General features: G+C 38.0%; 1 protein-coding gene across 10 annotated transcripts in view; it reads left to right on the top strand.

Annotated features, from left to right (window-relative positions):
* The window catches only part of CNOT1 (CCR4-NOT transcription complex subunit 1), a 154,158-nt gene that overhangs the window by 116,974 nt on the left and 17,850 nt on the right, over positions 1-19,334 (top strand). For 5 of the 10 annotated variants that reach the window (XM_057493550.1, XM_036897937.2, XM_036897935.2 and 2 more), the window contains exons 37-43: positions 457-565; positions 661-830; positions 1,479-1,731; positions 3,718-3,966; positions 4,978-5,141; positions 5,342-5,459; positions 6,571-6,672. In XM_057493550.1, the coding sequence (XP_057349533.1) occupies positions 457-565; positions 661-830; positions 1,479-1,731; positions 3,718-3,966; positions 4,978-5,141; positions 5,342-5,459; positions 6,571-6,672 (1,165 nt within the window). Of the gene's footprint in view, positions 1-456; positions 566-660; positions 831-1,478; positions 1,732-3,717; positions 3,967-4,977; positions 5,142-5,341; positions 5,495-6,570; positions 6,673-19,334 lie in introns of those variants that run through there. The other 5 variants (XM_057493551.1, XM_036897939.2, XM_036897940.2 and 2 more) reach the window with 2 other exon arrangements.

Below are 19,334 nucleotides of genomic sequence, written 5' to 3'. Positions count from 1 at the left end.
TATGTCCAAAGGTTTCCCTTTTTTTCTGGATTGTAAATGGGACATTTGAAGTTTCTAATTCTACATAGTGAGAATTGTTGAATGGTTGGCCTTTTTCCATCTGGTGCTTATGATGGATAAAGAAAACCAATACCTTGCTTTGGAGAATAAATTTTAGATCCTTGGTTTAAAAGGTTTCAGTGATTTCATAGCAGTGGTGTTTATATGTAAATATTTTGATGTCTTAAATGGAATGCTTTGTTTTCTAGGCTTTGAGAGCAAAGCTTGAGCTTTAACACCAGCCTGTCTTTTCTGCCTCATTACTGACTATTTTGAATCCTGTGTACTGAATTGCACTTGGTTCTCCAGGCATCCTTAATTTGAAACAGATGACTATGGATTTAAATAAGCTCTTTATTTTTACCTGATAGAGTGTGGTTAAGTCTATATGAGTAAAGAAATACTGACTTTTTCTAGGTGCCTAATTGAATGTCGGGATGAATATAAATATAATGTGGAGGCAGTGGAACTGCTAATTCGTAATCATTTGGTTAATATGCAGCAGTATGATCTTCACCTAGCTCAGGTATGGAAGGAATTTACTTAAATAGGAAAAGGGATTCTGTTGGGAAGTGTGTTTTTTCTGTTGTGTTTCTTACATTGTGCTTTGTCTGTTGCCAGTCAATGGAGAATGGTTTAAACTACATGGCAGTGGCATTTGCTATGCAGTTGGTAAAAATCTTGCTGGTGGATGAAAGGAGTGTTGCTCATGTTACTGAGGCAGATCTATTCCACACCATTGAAACCCTCATGAGGATTAATGCTCATTCCAGAGGCAATGCTCCAGAAGGGTGAGAATGAAATACTTTGGGATCCTTGTGTGTTTGGCAGTCTTCGGAAAAAGCTTTAGAAATGAATGTGCAGACTTACTAACATTACCTGTTATAACTGCTTTACCTACAACATGTGGGAAGCTTTAGTAAGGCCTAATATTGTTCCTTGAATTATGAAAGCTTTAACTGCCAAACATTGGTGTAGAGCAGTACCCTACAGTACTAGGCTTGGTGTCAAGAGTTCTGTGTTTAAATCCTTGGCTCTGCTACTGTAAAATCTCATTGATTTCAGGCAAGTTGAATTACCTTACCTGAGCCCATTTCTTACGTAAAATTGAACTTTCTCAACTGTTGAGAATTTAGAAACATAAAGCATGGCACATAGTAGGCATACAGTGAATATTTGTTGACTATGAACTTCAGCATCATTTCAGCAGGGACCGTTTTTTGGTCAAGGTGTGGCTTAACTGAGTCCAGTCATTTGCATATTTTGTCCTCGTGAGTAAACAGATATAAAGAGGTCAAGAATAATTTTGTTCAAATATGGAAATAGTGAAGTGATCATCACTCTTGTGGTTTCTGTTAAATAAGCAAATTGTCCAACTGTATGAATGTGAAATCACAACCATGAGTAGACTATTTTGACTTCTGGATTTATTGTACTAGATTGCCCCAGCTGATGGAAGTAGTGCGATCCAACTATGAAGCAATGATTGATCGTGCTCATGGAGGCCCTAACTTTATGATGCATTCTGGGATCTCTCAAGCCTCAGAGTACGATGATCCTCCAGGCCTGAGGGAGAAGGCAGAGTATCTTCTGAGGGAATGGGTGAATCTCTACCATTCAGCTGCAGCTGGCCGTGACAGTACCAAAGCTTTCTCTGCGTTTGTTGGACAGGTAGAGCTTTTGGAAAGAAAGGTGCTTTTTATTCAACATAAGTAGGGTGTGATGCCTCCCTTATTAAACCTCAGTATTATGTACCTGTGGTCAAACAGTTGCCTCCATACTCATGTAAATCAAAAAAAGTCTCATCATCATTGCTCTTTTAAATTGATATAGGCTATTTGTTTTCTAATCAGTGGTCACTAAGCAATAAATTTCAACATAGCTAAAATATCTCCTTTAGTTGTGTTTATCCCATTTCAATTGTATTAGTTACAAAGTAAAATGAGTCAAATAGTGAATAATGAAATTGCCAGAAGCATATAGTAATTTTACTAGTTTGATAATCACAGTAATGGGATTAAGGGGTAATGAGTAAAATTCTCATAATACCCCATCTTTATAAAGTATAAAACAAACAAATATTTAAGTGGTGGAGTTTGTCTACCTAAAAATGATTAAACATGTTCTTTTGGGAAATAGTTTCTAGTATTTATTTTTATTCAGTTTCATTTAAACAGGACTTCAAGTTAAAGTGTTGGGAAACAAGTTTTTATCTAAAAGTAGGTTTGGAGGGAATATTTTTGGAACAGGAAGAGAGCCATAGTACCATTTAGCTTTTTGTTTTTGATCATCACTGGCTGCTTTCAGCTACTGTGAGGGTTCAGAGCCAGTTGTCAGGGTGTCCTAGTATTACTTCACTGGCAAGAGTGGTACTTACCCTTAGAATTCCTTTAGTAGGATTGTAGTAATGCTTGTTCAGGGACTTGCTTATTTCTGCAGATTGATCATTATATTTCTTCAATCTGAGACCAAAGCTTAGGTTTGTCACCAAAGAAGGATTACAAATTAGAAGGTCTAAAATGACAATTGAATGTGGAAGAGCTGATTGGAATTTTAGAAGTTGTAACATAATTTTGGAAGAATTTTGAATCAACTGGTTTTTATGATTACCAGTATTTCATGGGTATGGATGTGGCACCTGTCTCAGCTCTTCCTGCCGGCTTATTTGCTGTCCTTTCTTTTCTTGGTTTAAAAAAGATAATGTATTATACTTTTCTAGTCTCTCTTGCATCCTTTTGAGAATTCTCTTCCTCCTTGTACTTCCTCTTGATCATAGCAATCTGTCTTCATTTCCTCTCTCCAGTAAGTTCTTCAGATTTCAGTGTACAAATTTCTCTTTGCTGACATTCTGTCTTGGCTAAGGCACATTGTTAATTCAGTTGTTATATTGCTTATCGAAGGGGACAGTTAAATTGTTTTAAACTTTCCAAGATACCAGTTAAGTTTTCATTTTGGGCTTGGCTTCTTTGTTTAGTAACCACTGATCTTCTCCCTCTGTACTCTTAACACTTGTTGTCATCTTTTGTACCAGCTAAATAACTTCGCTATTCTGCTTTACTTTCAGATCATGTCATAAAATTTGTACTTTATCCTTTCTATTAAATAAACTTGCCCTTTATGTTAACGCAATTTACATCAAAGTAACTTAATTTACATTTAAATAGCTGGTGTGATATGTGGGTATTTTCATTTGTTATCTACTTATACAAACTGATTTTCCTGGTACAGCTAGTTGAGTTTCAAAAACTTTGTTACTGGTTAGTCAGTTGGAAAAAATTATCTTAAGTTGGGTGAGAAAGTAAAATATGTGTAATTTAATCTCCTCCTTGGGGGAAACACAGATTGGCCAGAATGTCTTAATATGACTTAGTAGTTATGAAAAGGAGGTTTAATTTGCATAGGTAACTTTCCAAAATATTTGGCTGTGGACAGCTGTTCAGAATTGCCATGTTATCGCTTTCTCAATCTCCATATTTTCTGTTGCATATTAAACTTAAAGCTGGAGGAATTGTCATGGGTCCTTAATGGAGGAGTCATTTTCATTATACCTTTTTTTGCAAAGTATGAATTAGAAATGTGACAGTAGGAATGAATGGAGTACTTCTTAATGTGAAAATTAAAAGTTTATTCATTTGTATCATCTCATTGTGTCTTTATATATTTTTGTTCCCTTGGTAGATGCACCAACAAGGAATCCTGAAGACTGATGACCTCATAACAAGGTTCTTTCGTCTGTGTACTGAAATGTGTGTTGAAATCAGTTACCGTGCTCAGGCAGAGCAGCAGCACAATCCTGCTGCTAATCCTACCATGATCCGTGCCAAGTGCTATCACAACCTGGATGCCTTTGTCCGACTCATTGCACTGCTAGTGAAACACTCAGGGGAGGCCACCAATACTGTCACAAAGATTAATCTGCTGAACAAGGTCAGAAATTTTTTCTTGCCTTAGTCTTGGTGCACTTGAAGTCTGCATCAGTGATTCTCAACAGTACATGGCCCAACCCCTTTGCTAAAGCATTTTTAACATCCCCTTTTATGTTCTGAAATAAAATTCGTAAATATTATGTAAACATAACCACTGGATTTTAGAAGAAGAGTGTGGTGCCCTAACTAAAAGACACGCCCCACCCCCGGGGAGGGGGAATTTCAGTGTGTTAATGTTTCTTAATAACAACATGAGATGCTTAGGTAGTATGAGCTTTCCCCAATACACAGAATCACTGTGAATGAACTGGCTTGACATGTCCACTGGTAACAGATAGACTGTCAGCTCAAATAACCATGAATGACATTGTAATTGTTCTCTTGATTTTCTAAAAAAGAACAAAGTACAGTTTTCTTTTGATTTATACAGTGGACTTACTGGAAATTTGAATATTAAAATGGTACAAAAATGAACTTGTAGTTTGGTCTTGGGTAATTACATGAGTTATAACATCTGTCACTGTTCAGTGGGAAAATTAAGTGGAGTGCAGGACAGTTCTTTGAGACATTTCTGCAGCTTTAATAGTGTCCTTTGCCCCCATCTACTAAATGCCAAGAGATGTACACACCATTTGCCCCTTGTCAATTTTGTCAGACCAGAAAAATTAGGTTGTTAGGTGTATTTACATGATAAAACATGATGTTTAAACATGAGAAAATGATACACCATGCTGATTTACAGAGCTTTTAGAAACACGGTGGGCATTTGTGGAAAGCTTACATTTCTGGTCCAAGGGTATTAAAAGTCAAAGAAAAAACAAAAACTCTGCAGGTTACATCAAACCAGTGTATAACCCCCCCATTTTTCTGCCAACATACATTTTGCATTCAGATGGTATATATCCTTTTTTTTTAAGGGGGCCTTAAGAATGCAAGGTTGAAAAAGCATGAGTAGAAAGTGGTAGGCAAATTATGTTCAGGATTTACAAACTGTAATCTGTGTGTTCTGTAGGTTCTTGGTATAGTAGTGGGAGTTCTCCTGCAGGATCATGATGTTCGGCAAAGTGAATTTCAGCAGCTTCCCTACCATCGAATTTTTATCATGCTGCTCTTGGAACTCAATGCACCTGAACATGTATTGGAAACCATTAATTTCCAGACACTTACAGCTTTCTGGTGAGTATTGTTAAATTTAATAGAGATTTCCTGTTAGGAATTGATGTTTTAGTGCAGTAAAATTTGAGATGTAGAACTCCATTTATAGATTTGAGGCCTGTTGATTCACAATACAGCTTTCCTGTTTTCTGTTTATATTTATCTGTTGTTCACTGTATTTATGTTGGACAATGCTCTTGACGAAGGTTTTTTTCTTTCAGCAATACATTCCACATCTTGAGGCCTACCAAAGCTCCTGGCTTTGTGTATGCCTGGCTTGAACTGATCTCCCATAGAATATTTATTGCAAGAATGCTGGCGCATACGCCACAGCAGAAGGTGTGGCTGCAGTTTATCTTCTACAGATGAAGACTGTAACTACCTGGGGCTTATTAGCACTCTTAGTCATTTAGTAGTGATTGTACTTCTTCTAGGCCTAGTTGGGAATAATTCTACTTAATGTGGAGTCAAGTTGTGGAGAGTACTTAACAGATACTTGACTGCCTCTGCCTGAAAGACAATCCTCAGTGATTAGGGTGTTGCTTCTCTGTTTGTTGTGGGTCACCTTTGTCAGTGTTAAGGACTTTTTTTCTTTTTTAAGTTGAAACTTTAGAGCACTTGTATAGATGACACTCTAGAGCCTGCTAATATTACAGGTTCTCATTCTAAATGCTAAAGGCTCTCATATTCACGGTTGAGGACCACTGGTGTACTGTGTTTGAAGACATTTGAATCAAGTTACAGTAAAGCATTGTTAGTGTAATCAGTAATAAATACAGTTAACATTAGAACTTTCTTATCTTGCAATTAAATGACAGAAGTAAATATGACTACTAATATGCTTGGCAAAAAGACAGTGAGCTAGATAATCCTTAAATGGTGGGTTTTCTTTCATGGAGAAATGCATTCCAATAGAAGCAGCACAACATACTGAATAAAATGAACCAAGAATGACTGTAACTGGTATAATTTGGGGTTGTAGTGAGCCACATTGGGCCTGAATATAGAGGATTCATGTTATAAACCAGACAGGGTCATTTGCCAGGAGTTGGGAGTGGGAAATGAAATGGTTGAGACGAGGACTTAATTAAAACAGGGATTAAGAAAACAGACCTCTAGTTCTCAGTTTATCAGTTGGCTAAGTGTTTTGTGTTCTGTCTTAAATTTTCTCAAGGTTCCCTCTTTAAATTTTGCTACGGTCACAAGGACCTATATGTCCTGGAATTTCTGGAACCAGTTTGTTTCAGATATCATTTCCCTCTATTTCCATAATTATGCTTACTCCTTTTTAATGCCAATCAGTCTTTTAAGAGAGGTCTTTATGTTAATATTCTCTAGTTACATTTAGTATGAGGAAGATAGTAATCAAGTCACAGTGTAGCTGCATGGACATCTTTTTTGGTGGCAAGACAGCAGCTGAGTATAATTATGACTCCTTCATTTCTTTCAGGGATGGCCTATGTATGCACAGCTACTGATTGATTTATTCAAATATTTAGCACCTTTCCTTAGAAATGTGGAACTCACCAAACCTATGCAAATCCTCTACAAGGTAATTAATTTGGAATTATAAAAACACTTTAAACTTCAACCTTAAAAAAAACTTCCAACTGGGGACATGAGACCTAACATTTGTTTTTATTATTAAGCTTTTAAAAGCATAGCATATATTCAGAAAAGTACAAAAATCAAATGTTCTTGCATAACCAGCACCCAGCCAAGGTATTCATATGTTTAACCTTAGTAGTTGCTACCAGTTTACAAAATGTGTATCAGTTAACCCTTCCAGCAGCACAATAGCATTACTCCTTCTCTACATCTTTACTATACCTGGTATTGTCTGTTTTTAATTTTAGCCATTTGGTAAGTTATGCAGTAGGACCTCATTGTGGATTTATATTGCACTTTCTCAATTTAACTAGATTTTTATTATCTTGAGGTATAGATTGGCCATTTGGATATCCTTCTTTTGTGATGTTCCTTTTCCAGTCTTGCACTTATATTTCTACTGGATTACCTGTGTAGCTAAATTTTTTAAGGAATTTTTCATACATTCAGGACATAAGCCTTTGGCTGATATACTCATACATTCCCCACTCTTGTGGCTTGCCTTATCACTCCCTTAAAGTAAGGTGTCTTGAGGAACAAAGCTTCTAATTTAATGTAGTCAAAATTTTCAATCTTTTACTTTCCTTAAATGTTGCTTTTGGGGTTTAGTGTAAGAAATCTTTGCCAATCCCAAATTGCATTCTAATCTACATGCACCCAAGAAGCCATACATTTACAGTCTATCTCAAATTAATTTTTGTGTATGGTGAGGTTTATTTCTTTCTTTATCTCATACACCCTTCTCTCCCTCCCCGCCCCTTAATACATAAGGCTTCCCAGAGTCATTTAAGTCCTTCATTTCCTATTGATTTGGTGCCAACGTCAAGATATTTATCACGTGTGTGGGATAGCTCTCTAGTTAATCTGTTGTTTATTCTTAGGCTAGTACCACACTGTCTTGATTGTAAGACAATAATCAAACAAAGTCTTCTCTTTTAACATTTTGGCTATTCTTTTCTCATTTGCAGTTTCATAAAAACTTTGTATGTAATCAGCTTCACTTCTAAAAGCTTGCTGGGATTTAGATTGAGATTGCATTGAATCTATCAATTTTTAGAGAGTAAACCTCTTAATCATGTTGCTCAATCCATGAATGTGTATCTCCATTTAATTAGACCTTTAACTCTGTAATGCTTTGTAGTTTTCAGTGTAGAGGTTTTAAAACATCTTTCTTTAGACTTAATCCTTAGATGTTTACTGTTTTGTGAAATTGTAAAAGATACCTTTTTAAAATTCGCATTTCTTACTTGTTTGGTAGTGGGTAGTAGAAATAAAATAGATTTTTGTGTATTGTCATTATATCCAGCTATCTTGCTAAAATTACCTCTCCTGAGTCTATCTGTATTTGGGGAGGGCGTTGTATTCTATACACACAATTTTATCTATATGTATCATCAGTAGTTTTTTTTTTTTCTTTTCTTGACTTACTGAAGTGTTTGGCCAGTAGCTCCAGGACAGTGTTGCCTAGGAAATAGTGAAAATGGCATGCTTTTATCTCATGAATGATCTTGGGGAAAGCTTTTAATAATTCACCATTAAGTATAATATTTTCTAAAATTTATAGTGTTGCGTTTGAAGATACCATTATCTGATTAAGGAAATTCCCTTCTGTTCATAATGCTAAATTTTAAAGTCAATAAATGGCAGTGAGGTTTTATTGAATGCTTTTTTTGCATTCAAGATCATGTAGTTATTTTTTTCTGTTGATGTAATTCCATCAGTTTTCAAATGCTTAAGCCACCATTGCATTCCCAGACTATTTGGTCATGATAATATATCACTGATTTATATTTCTAACATTTAGGATCTTTTTCACATCAGGTTTTCATATCAAAGTTATGCTAGTCTCATTGAAAGAGTTAGAAAATACTCTTTTTCTTTTTTCTTAAGGTTGTGAAAATATTGTTAATTTTTCTTTAAATATTTTTAAGAATTTGCCAGTAAAGCCATCTCTGCCTGGAGTTTCTTTATGGGAAGGTTTTTTTTTTTTAATTGAAGTATTGTTGATACACAATCTTATATTGGTTTCCAGTATTATAACAGTGGTTCAACAGTTACCCATATTATTAAATCACCCCCCACCTCCTGCACCACCAGTTCAGTTACTACCTGTCAAAATAGGATGCTGTTATAGAATCACTGGCTATTTTTTCCATGCTGTACTGCTATCCCTGTGACCAGCTTATATTGAGAATTTTTGTGCCCTGTTATCTCCCCTCTCCCCCCCGCACTCTAATCCCTCTCCCATGGTAAACACCAGTGTCCTCTCAATGTCTCTGAGTCTGTTTTATTTATTTTGTTTTTGAAGCAGAATAAAGGTTTTTTTTAAAGTTACTTAGAAAGAATGAAGTGCAGGCGACCTCAGAGAGAGGAGTGCCCTGAAAGGCTGGAGAGAGAGTTTAGGATTAAAAGGTTGCACTCTTAGAAACTGTGGGTGACCTCAGAGAGAGGAGTGTCCTGAGAGGTTGGGGGTTTCCCCTTTTAAGGATTTATCAGGAATGTGGCAAAGGGTTAGGGTGTGGGCTTGTTAAGTGGTCTCAAGTATCTTTGATGAGACATTAAGTTTCTCTTATTAAAAAAAAATTTTTATTAAGGTATTCTTGATATATACTCTTATGACAGTTTCACATGAAAAAACAATGTGGTTACTACATTTACCCATATTATCAAGTCCCCACCCATACCCCAATGCAGTCACTATCCATCAGTGTAGTAAGATGCCAGATTCACTATTTGCCTTCGCTATGCTACACTGTTTTCCCTGTGATCCCCCACACCATGTGTACTAAACATAATACCCCTAAATCCCCTTCTCCCTCCCTCCCCACCTGCCCTCCCACACCCCTCCCCTTTGGTAACCACTAGTTCCTTCTTGGAGTCTTGGAGTCTGCTGCTATTTTGTTCCTTCAGTTTTGCTTCGTTGTTACACTCCACAAATGAGGGAAATCATTTGGCACTTGTCTTTCTCTGCTTGGCTTATTCACTGAGCATACATAATGTCCTCCAGCTCCATCCATGTTGTTGCAAATGGTAGCATTTCTTTGTTTCTTATGGCTGAATAGTATTCCATTGTGTATATGTAACACATCTTCTTTATCCATTCATCTACTAATGGACACTTAGGTTGCTTCCATATCTTGACTATTGTAAATAGTGCTGCGATAAACATAGGGGTGCATATGTCTTTTTGAATCTGAGAACTTGTATTTGAGTAAATTCCAAGGAGTGGGATTCCCAGGTCAAATGGTATTTCTATTTTTAGTTTTTTGAGGAACCTCCATGCTGCTTTCCACAATGGCTGAAGTAGCTTACATTCCCACCAGCAGTGTAGGAGGGTTCTCCTTTCTCCTCATCCTTGCCAGCAGTTGTTGTTCTTAGTCTTTTCGATGCTGGCCATCCTTATTGGTGTGAGATGATATCTCATTGTGGTTTTAATTTGCATTTCCCTAATGATTAGTGATGTGAAGCATCTTTTCATATATCTGTTGGCCATCTGAATTTCTTGGGGAATTCTCTCTTCATATCCTCCGCCCATTTTCTAATCGGGTTATTTGCTTTTTGGTTGTTGAGGCGTGTGAGTTCTTTATATATTTTGAATGTTAACCCCTTGTTGGATATGTCATTTACAAATATATTCTCCCGTACTGTAGGATGCCTTTTTGTTCTATTGATGGTGTCCCTTGCCGTACTGAAGCTTTTTAGTTTGATGTAGTCCAAGACATTAAGTTTCTTATCAGTCAGTCCTCTAGGTAATTCTGCAAAATTAGCTTATTAATCAAGACTGTCAGCGTGAGAGGTGAGATGGAGAACTCTTCCCAAAACCCCAAACAGTACAAAAATATAGTTAATTAATACAACTAACCCTAAAACAGCAACAAGAAAGAAGGCTGAACCAGACTGCATACAGACCTCACAAACAGAGCAGACCTCAAGAAACAGGGTAATGTAGGAAAGCCTTAATCTGGCGGGACCCAAGCCCTTCCCCCACCCCAGCTCACTGGCGGGAGGAAGAGAATTGGAGCGGGAAGAGGGTGAAATCCTGGGACTGCTGAACAGCTAGTCAAGGAGATTTGCTTTGTGAGTAGAAACCTATACTGTGTGGTGCTCTGGACATTGGGGAGCTCGGACAGGCGGAGTGCTTGAGAGACTGGCATTCCGGCTGTTTGTAGAGGACAGGATCCACATACGGCCGCTCTGTGTCAGAAGAAAGACAGGCAGTCTGAGAGGCTTCCTAGTAGCGAGAGGGCTGCTGAAGGGATGGGGTTGGCACGGAGCTTGCTGCATGGGAGAAGGGAGAGCTGGACAAGGTTGTCTGGGTGCACTCTGCCCAGCTGGTTGGGAACTTTGGGGAGCTTTAGGCACCCCATCCCCCTGGCTGCCTGCTCAGCTCCGAGGCTTCCACCTGTGACATGCAGCCTGCTGATCCTTCCTCATGGCCTGACAGCACTGGCTTGCAAACCGGCAGTCACTGGGCTAACGTCAGGCCAGCCAGAGGGAGGCCCCGCCTACAACAGCTAGAGAAGCCAAGGACAGAGGCTTACACCTGTGTGCTTGGCCCACTGGCTCTGATACTGGGGACAGGCACTGCAGACGGGAATCAGGAAACAGACCTTTCCTCCCCCCAGGCACCAGCTCCGCTCCCCTACAACCTCCAACCTCACTCTAGGGGCTGATCAGCTCCAGAGACTGGAGCTTCTGGTCACTAGTGGGCACAACACAGAATTATGAAATGTCAAAAGAACATGGTTCAGACTAAAATCTCACAAGCCCCAGAAAAAGCCCCAAATGAAACTGAACTCACCAATCTTCCTAAAAGAGTTCAAAATAAAAATTATAAACATGCGTATGGAGGTACAGAAAAATATTCAAGAACTCAGGAATGAATTTAAGTCGGAGATTGAATCATTAAGAAATTCTATCTTAAATGAAACATACAATGGAGGGATTTAAAAGCAGATTAGATGTAGTAGAAGAGATGGTAAATGGGGTAGAAATTAGAGAAAAGGAATACAAAGAAGCTGAGGCACAGAGAGAAAAAAGAATCTCTAAGAATGAAAGAATATTGAGAGAACTGTGTGACCAATCCAAATAGAAAAATATTTGCATTATAGGAGTACCAGGAGAAGAAGAGAGAAAAAGGGATAGAAAGTGTCATTGTGGAGGTAATTGCTGAAAACTTCCCCAATTAGGGGAAGGAGATAGTATCTCAAGCCATGGAGGTGCACAGATCTCCCAACACAAGAGACCCAAGGAAGACAACATCAAGACATATAATAATTAAAATGGCAAAGAGCAGGGATAAAGACAGACTGTTAAAAGCCGCTAGAGAAAGAAAAAAGATCACCCACAACGGAAAACCAATCAGGCTATCATCAGACTTCTCAACAGAAACCTTACAGGCCAGAAGGGAGTGGCATGATATATTTAATGAAATGAAGCAGAAGGGCCTGGAACCAAGAATACTGTACCTGGCAAGGTTATTTAAATTTGAAGGAGGGATTAAACAATTTCCAGATAAGCAAAAGTTGAGACAATTTATCTCCCACAAACCATCTCTACAGTGCATTTTGGAGGGACTCCTATAGATGGAAGTATTCCTAAGGCTAAATAAATGTCACTCAAGGGATAGACAAAGAGTACAGAATATGATTCACAACATACAAAGAATGGAGGAAGAAGAAAAAGGAGGTAAAAAAAGAAGAACCTTTAGGTTGTGTTTGTAATAGCATACAAAGTGAGTTAAATTAGACTGTTAGATAGTAGGGGAATTACCCTTTAACCTTTGGTAACCACAAATCTAAACCCTGCAGTGGTAATAAGTACATACCTGTCGATAATCACCATCAATGTAAATGGTCTAAAAGCAACAATCAAAAGACATGATTTACTGAATGCATAAAAAAAGAAGACTCATCTACATGCTGCCTACAAGAGACTCACTTCAAACCCAAAGACATACACAGACTGAAAGTAAAGGAATGGAAAAAGATATTTCATGCAAAACTAATAGGGAGAAAAAAGCAGGAGTTGCAGTACTTGTATCAGACAAAATAGACTTCAAAACAAAGAAAGTAACAAGAGACAAAGAAGGACATTACATAATGACAAAGGGGTTACTCCAACAAGAGGATATAACTATTATAAATAACTATGCACCAAACACAGGATCACCTACATATGTGAAACAAATACAGGGGAAATAGAATGCAATGCATTCATTTTAGGAGACTTCAACACATCACTCAGTCCAGAGGAAAGATCAACCAGACAAAATAAGTGGAGAAACAGAGGCAGTGAACAACGTACTAGAACAGATGGACCTAATGGACATTTACAGAACACTCCATCCAAAAGCAACAGAAAACACATTCTTCTCAAGTGCACATGGAACATTTTGAAGAATAGATCATATCCTGGGCCACATAAAGTACCTCAGTAAATTCAAAAAGATTGAAATTGTACCAACCAGCTTCTCAGATGACAAAAGTATGAAACTAGAAATAAATTACACAAAGAAAAAACAAAGAAGCCCACAGACACTTGGAGGCTTAACAACATGCTTCTAAATAAGACAGAGATCAAGCAATATATGGAGACAAATGACAACAGTAATTCAAGAACACAAAATTTGTGGAACGCAGCGAAGGCCCTGCTAAGAGAGAAATATATTGTAATACAGGCATACCTCAGGAAAGAAGAACAATCCCAAATGAACAGTCGAAACTCAGAGTTAATGAAACTAGAAAAGGAAGAACAAATGAGACCCAAAGTCAGTAGAAGGAGGGACATAATAAAGATTAAAGCAGAAATAAAATCGAGAAGAGTAAAATAATAGAAAGAATCAATGAAAGCAGGAGCTTGTTCTTTGAGAAAATAAACAAAATAGATAAACCCCTAGCCAGACTTATCAAGAAAAAAAGAGAGTTTGCACACATAAACAGAATCAGAAATGAGAAAGGAAAAAGCACTATGAACACCACAGAAATAGAAAGAATTATGAGAGAATACTATGAAAAATCATATGGTAACAAACTTGATAACCTAGAAGAAATGGACAACTTTCTAGAAATATAGAACCTTCCAAGGCTGACCCAGGAAGTAACAGAAAATCTGAATCGACCAATCACCAGCAAAGAAATTGAATTGGTAATCAAAAACTACCTAAGAACAAAACCCCTGGAACAGATAGTTTTACTGCTGAATTTTATCAAACATTTAGTGAAGACCTAATACCCATCCTCCTTAGAGTTTTCTAAAAAGTAGAAGAGAAGGGAATACTTCCAGACTCATTCCACGAGGCCAACATCACTATTAATACCAAAACCAGGCAAAGACACTACAAAAAAAGAAAATTACCAATACCCCTGATGAGCATAGATGAACTAATACTCAACAGAATATTAGCAAACCGAATTCAAAAATACATCAAAAAGATCATCCATCATGATCAAATGGGATTCATCCCAGGGATGGAAGGAGGGTACAACATTCGAAAATCCATCAACATTAGCCACTACATCAACAATAAGGACAAAAAGACATGATCATCTCCATAGATGTTTAAAAAGCATTTGGCAAAATTCAAGATCCATTCGTGATAAAAACTCTCAACAAAATGGGCATAGAGGGCAAGTACCTCAACATAATAAAGGCCATATATGACAAACCCACAGCCAACATTATACTTAACAGCGAGAAGCTGAAAGCTTTTCCTTAAAGATCGGGAACAAGACAAGGATGACCACTCTCCCCACTTTTATTCAACATAGTTCTGGAGGTTCTTGCCATGGCAATCAGACAACACAAAGAAATAAAAGGCATTCAAATTGGCAAGGAAGAAGTTAAACTTGTCCGTGCTTGGAGGTGACATATTGTACATAAAAAATCCTAAAGAATCCCCTCCACTCTAAAACTACTAGATCTAATATCTGAATTAGGCAAAGTTGCGGGATACAAAATTAATGCACAGAAATCTGTTGCATCCCTATACACTAACGATGAACTAGCAGAAAGAGAAATCAGGAAAACAATTCCATTCACAATTGCATCAAAAAGAATAAAATACTAAAGCAATCTACAGAGTCAATGCAATCCCTATTAAAATACCTACAGCAATCTTCAATGAACTAGAGCAAATAGTTGTAAAAGTCATATGGAACCACAAAAGACCCTGCATAGCCAAAGCAATCCTGAGAAGGAAGACTAAAGCGGGGTGTGTGGGGCGGATTATGCTCCCTGGCTTCAAGCTGTACTACAAAGCCACCGTAATCAAGGCAATTTGGTACTGGCACAAGAACAGACTGATAGACCAGTGGAACAGAATAGAGAGCCCAGATATAAACCCAGGCATATATGGTCAATTAATATATGATAAAGGAGCCATGGATATAATGGGGAAATGACAGCCTCTTCAGCTGGTGTTGGCAAAACTGGACAGCTACATGTAAGAGAATGAAACTGGATTTCTGTCTAACCCCATAAACAAAAGTAAACTCAAAATGGATCAAAGACCTGAATGTAAGCCATGAAACCATAAAACTCTTAGAAAAAAACAGTCAGAAATCTTCTGGACATAAACATGAGCAACTTATTCTTGAACATCTCCTCGGGCAAGGGAAACAAAAGCAAAAATGAACAAGTGGGACTATATCAAGCTGAGAAGCTTCTGTACAGCAAAGGACACCATCAACAGAACAAAAAGGCATCCTACAGTATGGGAGAATATATTCATAAATGACATATCTGATCAGGGGTTGACATCCAAATTATATAAAGAGCTCATGCTCCTTAACAAACAAAAAGCAAATAAGCCAATTAAAAAATGGGCAGAGGAGCTGAACAGACAGTTCTCCAAAGAAGAAATTCATATGGCCAACAGGCACATGAAAAGATGCTCCACATCACTAATCATCAGAGAAATGCAAATTAAAACCGCAATGAGATATCACCTCACACAAGTTAGGATAGCCAACACCCAAAAGACAAATAACAACAAATGTTGGCAAGAATGTGGAGAAAGGGGAACCTTCCTACACTGCTGGTGGGAATGTAAACTCATTCAACCATTGTGGAAAGCAGTATGGAGGTTCCTCAAAAAGCTCAAAATAGAAATACCATTTGACCCAGGAATGCCACTCCTAGGAATTTACCCTAAGAATGCAGGAGCCCAGTTTGAAAAAAGACATATGCACCCCTTTGTTTATCGCAGCACTATTTACAATAGCCAACTAATGGAAACAACCTAAGTGTCTATCTGTAGATGAATGGATAAAGAAGATGTGGTCCATATACACAGTGGAATATTATTCAGCCATAAGAAGAAAACAAATCCTACCATTTGCAACAACATGGATGGAGATAGAGGGTATTATGCTCAGTGAAAAAAGCCAGGCTGAGAAAGTCAAGTATCAAATGATTTCACTCATCTGTGGAGTATAAGAACAAAGCAAAAACTGAAGGAACAAAACAGCAGCAGACTCACAGAACCCAAGAATGGACTAACAGTTACCAAGGGAAAGGGACTAGGGAGGTTGGGTGAGAAGGGAGGGATAAGGGGGGGAAAAAGGAGCATTACTAATAGCACACATTATGTAGCAGGAGCAGGAACACGGGAAACGCAGTATATACAGAGAAGAAAAGTAGTGATTCTGTATCATTTTACTACGCTTATGGACAGTGACTGTAAAGGGGTATGTGGTGGGGACTTGATAATAGGGGGACTGTAGTAACCATAATGTTGTTAAAGCAATTGTACATTAACCATACCAAGGAAAAAAAAGAAGAATCTTCTTAAACTTCCTCAGTTTTTTTCAAAATGCAATTTTGGCTTTAAGGTGGGATCTCCCTGTCATTATACTGTTTAAATGTGGGCCTTTCAGCAGGCTAGAGTAAATCTTATAATGATCTAATTGACACAGTGAAGACATGGGCTGTGCTCAGAAACTTTTCTTTATCTGGGGAATATTCAAACCTTCAAGGCCAAGTTGCTCTTGACCTTTCAAGCTTAACTGATTAAGTTTAACTCTGAGTCTTTTCTGGCTTTCTACTTTTAACTGGTTAACTCTGAGTCCTTTGTAGTGGGTTTTACTGACCTTGTTCTCTTTCCACCCTGCTCATATCTGTTTTCCTGCATAACATTCCTCCCTCAAGCAGCAGGGACCCAAATCATTATGGTGAGGGGCGATGACCACTCTGGCTGCTTCCTGCTTGTGAGGGTATTTGGGTCCCTGTGCTTGCTGACTGTTGGGATGGTGGGGATTAGGACAGTAAGGGCACCCAGTTAGGGGTTTTAGCTGCTTGCTGTTTGCTGAGGCAAGGGGTATCTGTCAAGTGGTCCTATGAAGGTGGAGGTGTTGTTGTCATTGGAGGGTACAGGTTGGATTCCTTGTCTTAGGAACATCTGCAGTTTGATTGCTTCTAGGCAAGAAGACGCAAATTGGTTTAGGTTAAGTAAGCACGGTCTGAATATGAGAGCTAATACTATTACTCAAGGAGGGGGATAAAAGGTGCTAGCCAGGGCCACACCCACCCTGTGAGGGATTTGAAGATTTGGTTTAGCCAGGTGAGGAACTAATAAGGTGAGGGTTAATAATAGTAATGATGGCATGTTTAAGGCCATTTTCTTTTTACAGTTTAAACCTAACAAGGGCAGAAATATTACTGGCTAAAGGAAAGGGGTTTCACAATAGCATAGGAAATGAATAGGAAATCACTCTCACAAGGATGTCCAGAAAGAGTTAAGGGAACTGGAGTTATGGAGCACTTATCTTAGGTGGCTGTCACTTGAACAGATATTTAGATTTTCTATAGGCTCACAGTTGCTGGATTCTTGGGTCTTATGATTTTGCACTGCTGGATTTTTGCACCACTTTACACAAGAATGATGGATCCAGCTGGCGACTTTAGGGACCTTGACAGCTTAGGGGGTAGACATAAGGACAGGATAGGGCCCTTCCCAAATAGGCTGCAATTGAGATTGGGGTGACCCATCTTTCCAAACTTTGATGACGACTTGAATCCCTGTGCTATAGAGAGGCATGTCTTCTGATGGGTCAGGCTATAACCTGAGTGAGTCCAAATTATCTTAAAGCCAGTTGGAACTTATGTATAGATGTGGCATATTCTGATAAGCACTGGCCTCAGTAAGTTGGCCAACTTACCAGTTGTTAAGGGCTTGAATTTTTCAGGACAACACAACTTGAATCTCAAGTGACTGTAATCTGGAAGAAATCAATTTAGTTAAGAGGTTTAGTAAGCATTGTTTACCCACTGGGGCTAGTAAAAGCATTAGGAGTTTAGCAAAGGGTAGTAGCCAGGATACCCAGTTCTAAAAGTGGAACTGAACACTTTATGATTCTGAGAGCCTCTAATGAATGAGAGACTTGATCAGCTAGTTTCTTCACTCACTGCTTGTCAGAGACAGGTTGAAATCCTTGTCTGAGCAACCTCTGGAGTTGGACTTTGCATTCTGGAAGAACAAACTTGACAAGGAGATTAAGAATGCATGGCTAAATATGAGGATTGGGAATAGTAAGATTGAGATGGGAGAAAACTGGGAACATTTGGAGTGTCATAGCTATTTGAGGAAACTAGAATTTAGGATTTAGTTTATTTCACAAAGACTAGTATTTAGAACCTAGTACAGATAAAGCTGCATTATTGAAGCAATCCTTTTCTCTCTACAGTTACCCTCATTTTTATTAGAGGTACCCATATTAAAATAAGTTTAGCTTTAGAACACTTGGCTTGATTGTTTGCATAAGTGCAGCAACAAGAGAAATTGATCACATAGGATCTTCTAAATGTGCTTTGTTGGAACTTTTCATAAGGAATTTCAGATTGAGCTTTTAAAGGCCTCTCTAGGCCAGGAGCCCAAGCCAGACTTGCCATCAGGTTTTGCCTGCAGTACCTGTAGATTTGGATGAATTTCTCTCTTCCCAAAGTTCCCAAGATATTTTGAGGTTTCTGCACCTGCCAGGAAATGACCTTCCTTACTCACCTGGTAAGGCTGCTGGGAACCCTGAAAGCAAGGTACCAGGTCAGTTCTTCAAGGGGCTTTGTTGGCTCCATAAAGTCAATCTTAGTTCCTTAAAGTTGTCTGGTCATATCTGAGTCTATGCATATGTCTCAAATATGAGATTCCAGTCAAAGCCTTGGTAATAACCAGTGTTTTCAATTGTTTTCTCTTACAAGGAGAGAAGATTCTTATTGAACTTACACAAATAATAATATTGCCATAAAATATGAAAATAGTTACTGAGAGTTTCTAAATTCTGGAGGGATCAGATAGAAAAAGATAAATGCTTCAATTCTGCTTTAAAAGTATAGTTTACTAAACTCTTGTAAGCTAGATTAAGAAAAAGTTTAAAACACCCTTTTTCTGTTTAAGAGATTAGCAACATTTGAAACAAAACGTCATGAAAATTAAAATTACCCTCTTCAGTTTACTCAGTATTAGGTAATTAATTTTTTTTTTTTTTAAATAATTATTTTTTATTGAAGGGTAGTTGACGCACAGTATTACATTACATTAGTTTCAAGTGTACAACACAGTGGTAGAACATTTATATACATAATTCTAGGTTCCAGCTATCACCCTACCAAGCT

This window comes from Manis pentadactyla, chromosome 15 (assembly GCF_030020395.1).
Source record: "Manis pentadactyla isolate mManPen7 chromosome 15, mManPen7.hap1, whole genome shotgun sequence".
Classification (NCBI taxonomy): Eukaryota; Metazoa; Chordata; class Mammalia; order Pholidota; family Manidae; genus Manis; species Manis pentadactyla.
This window is presented reverse-complemented; position numbering and strand designations above follow the sequence as displayed.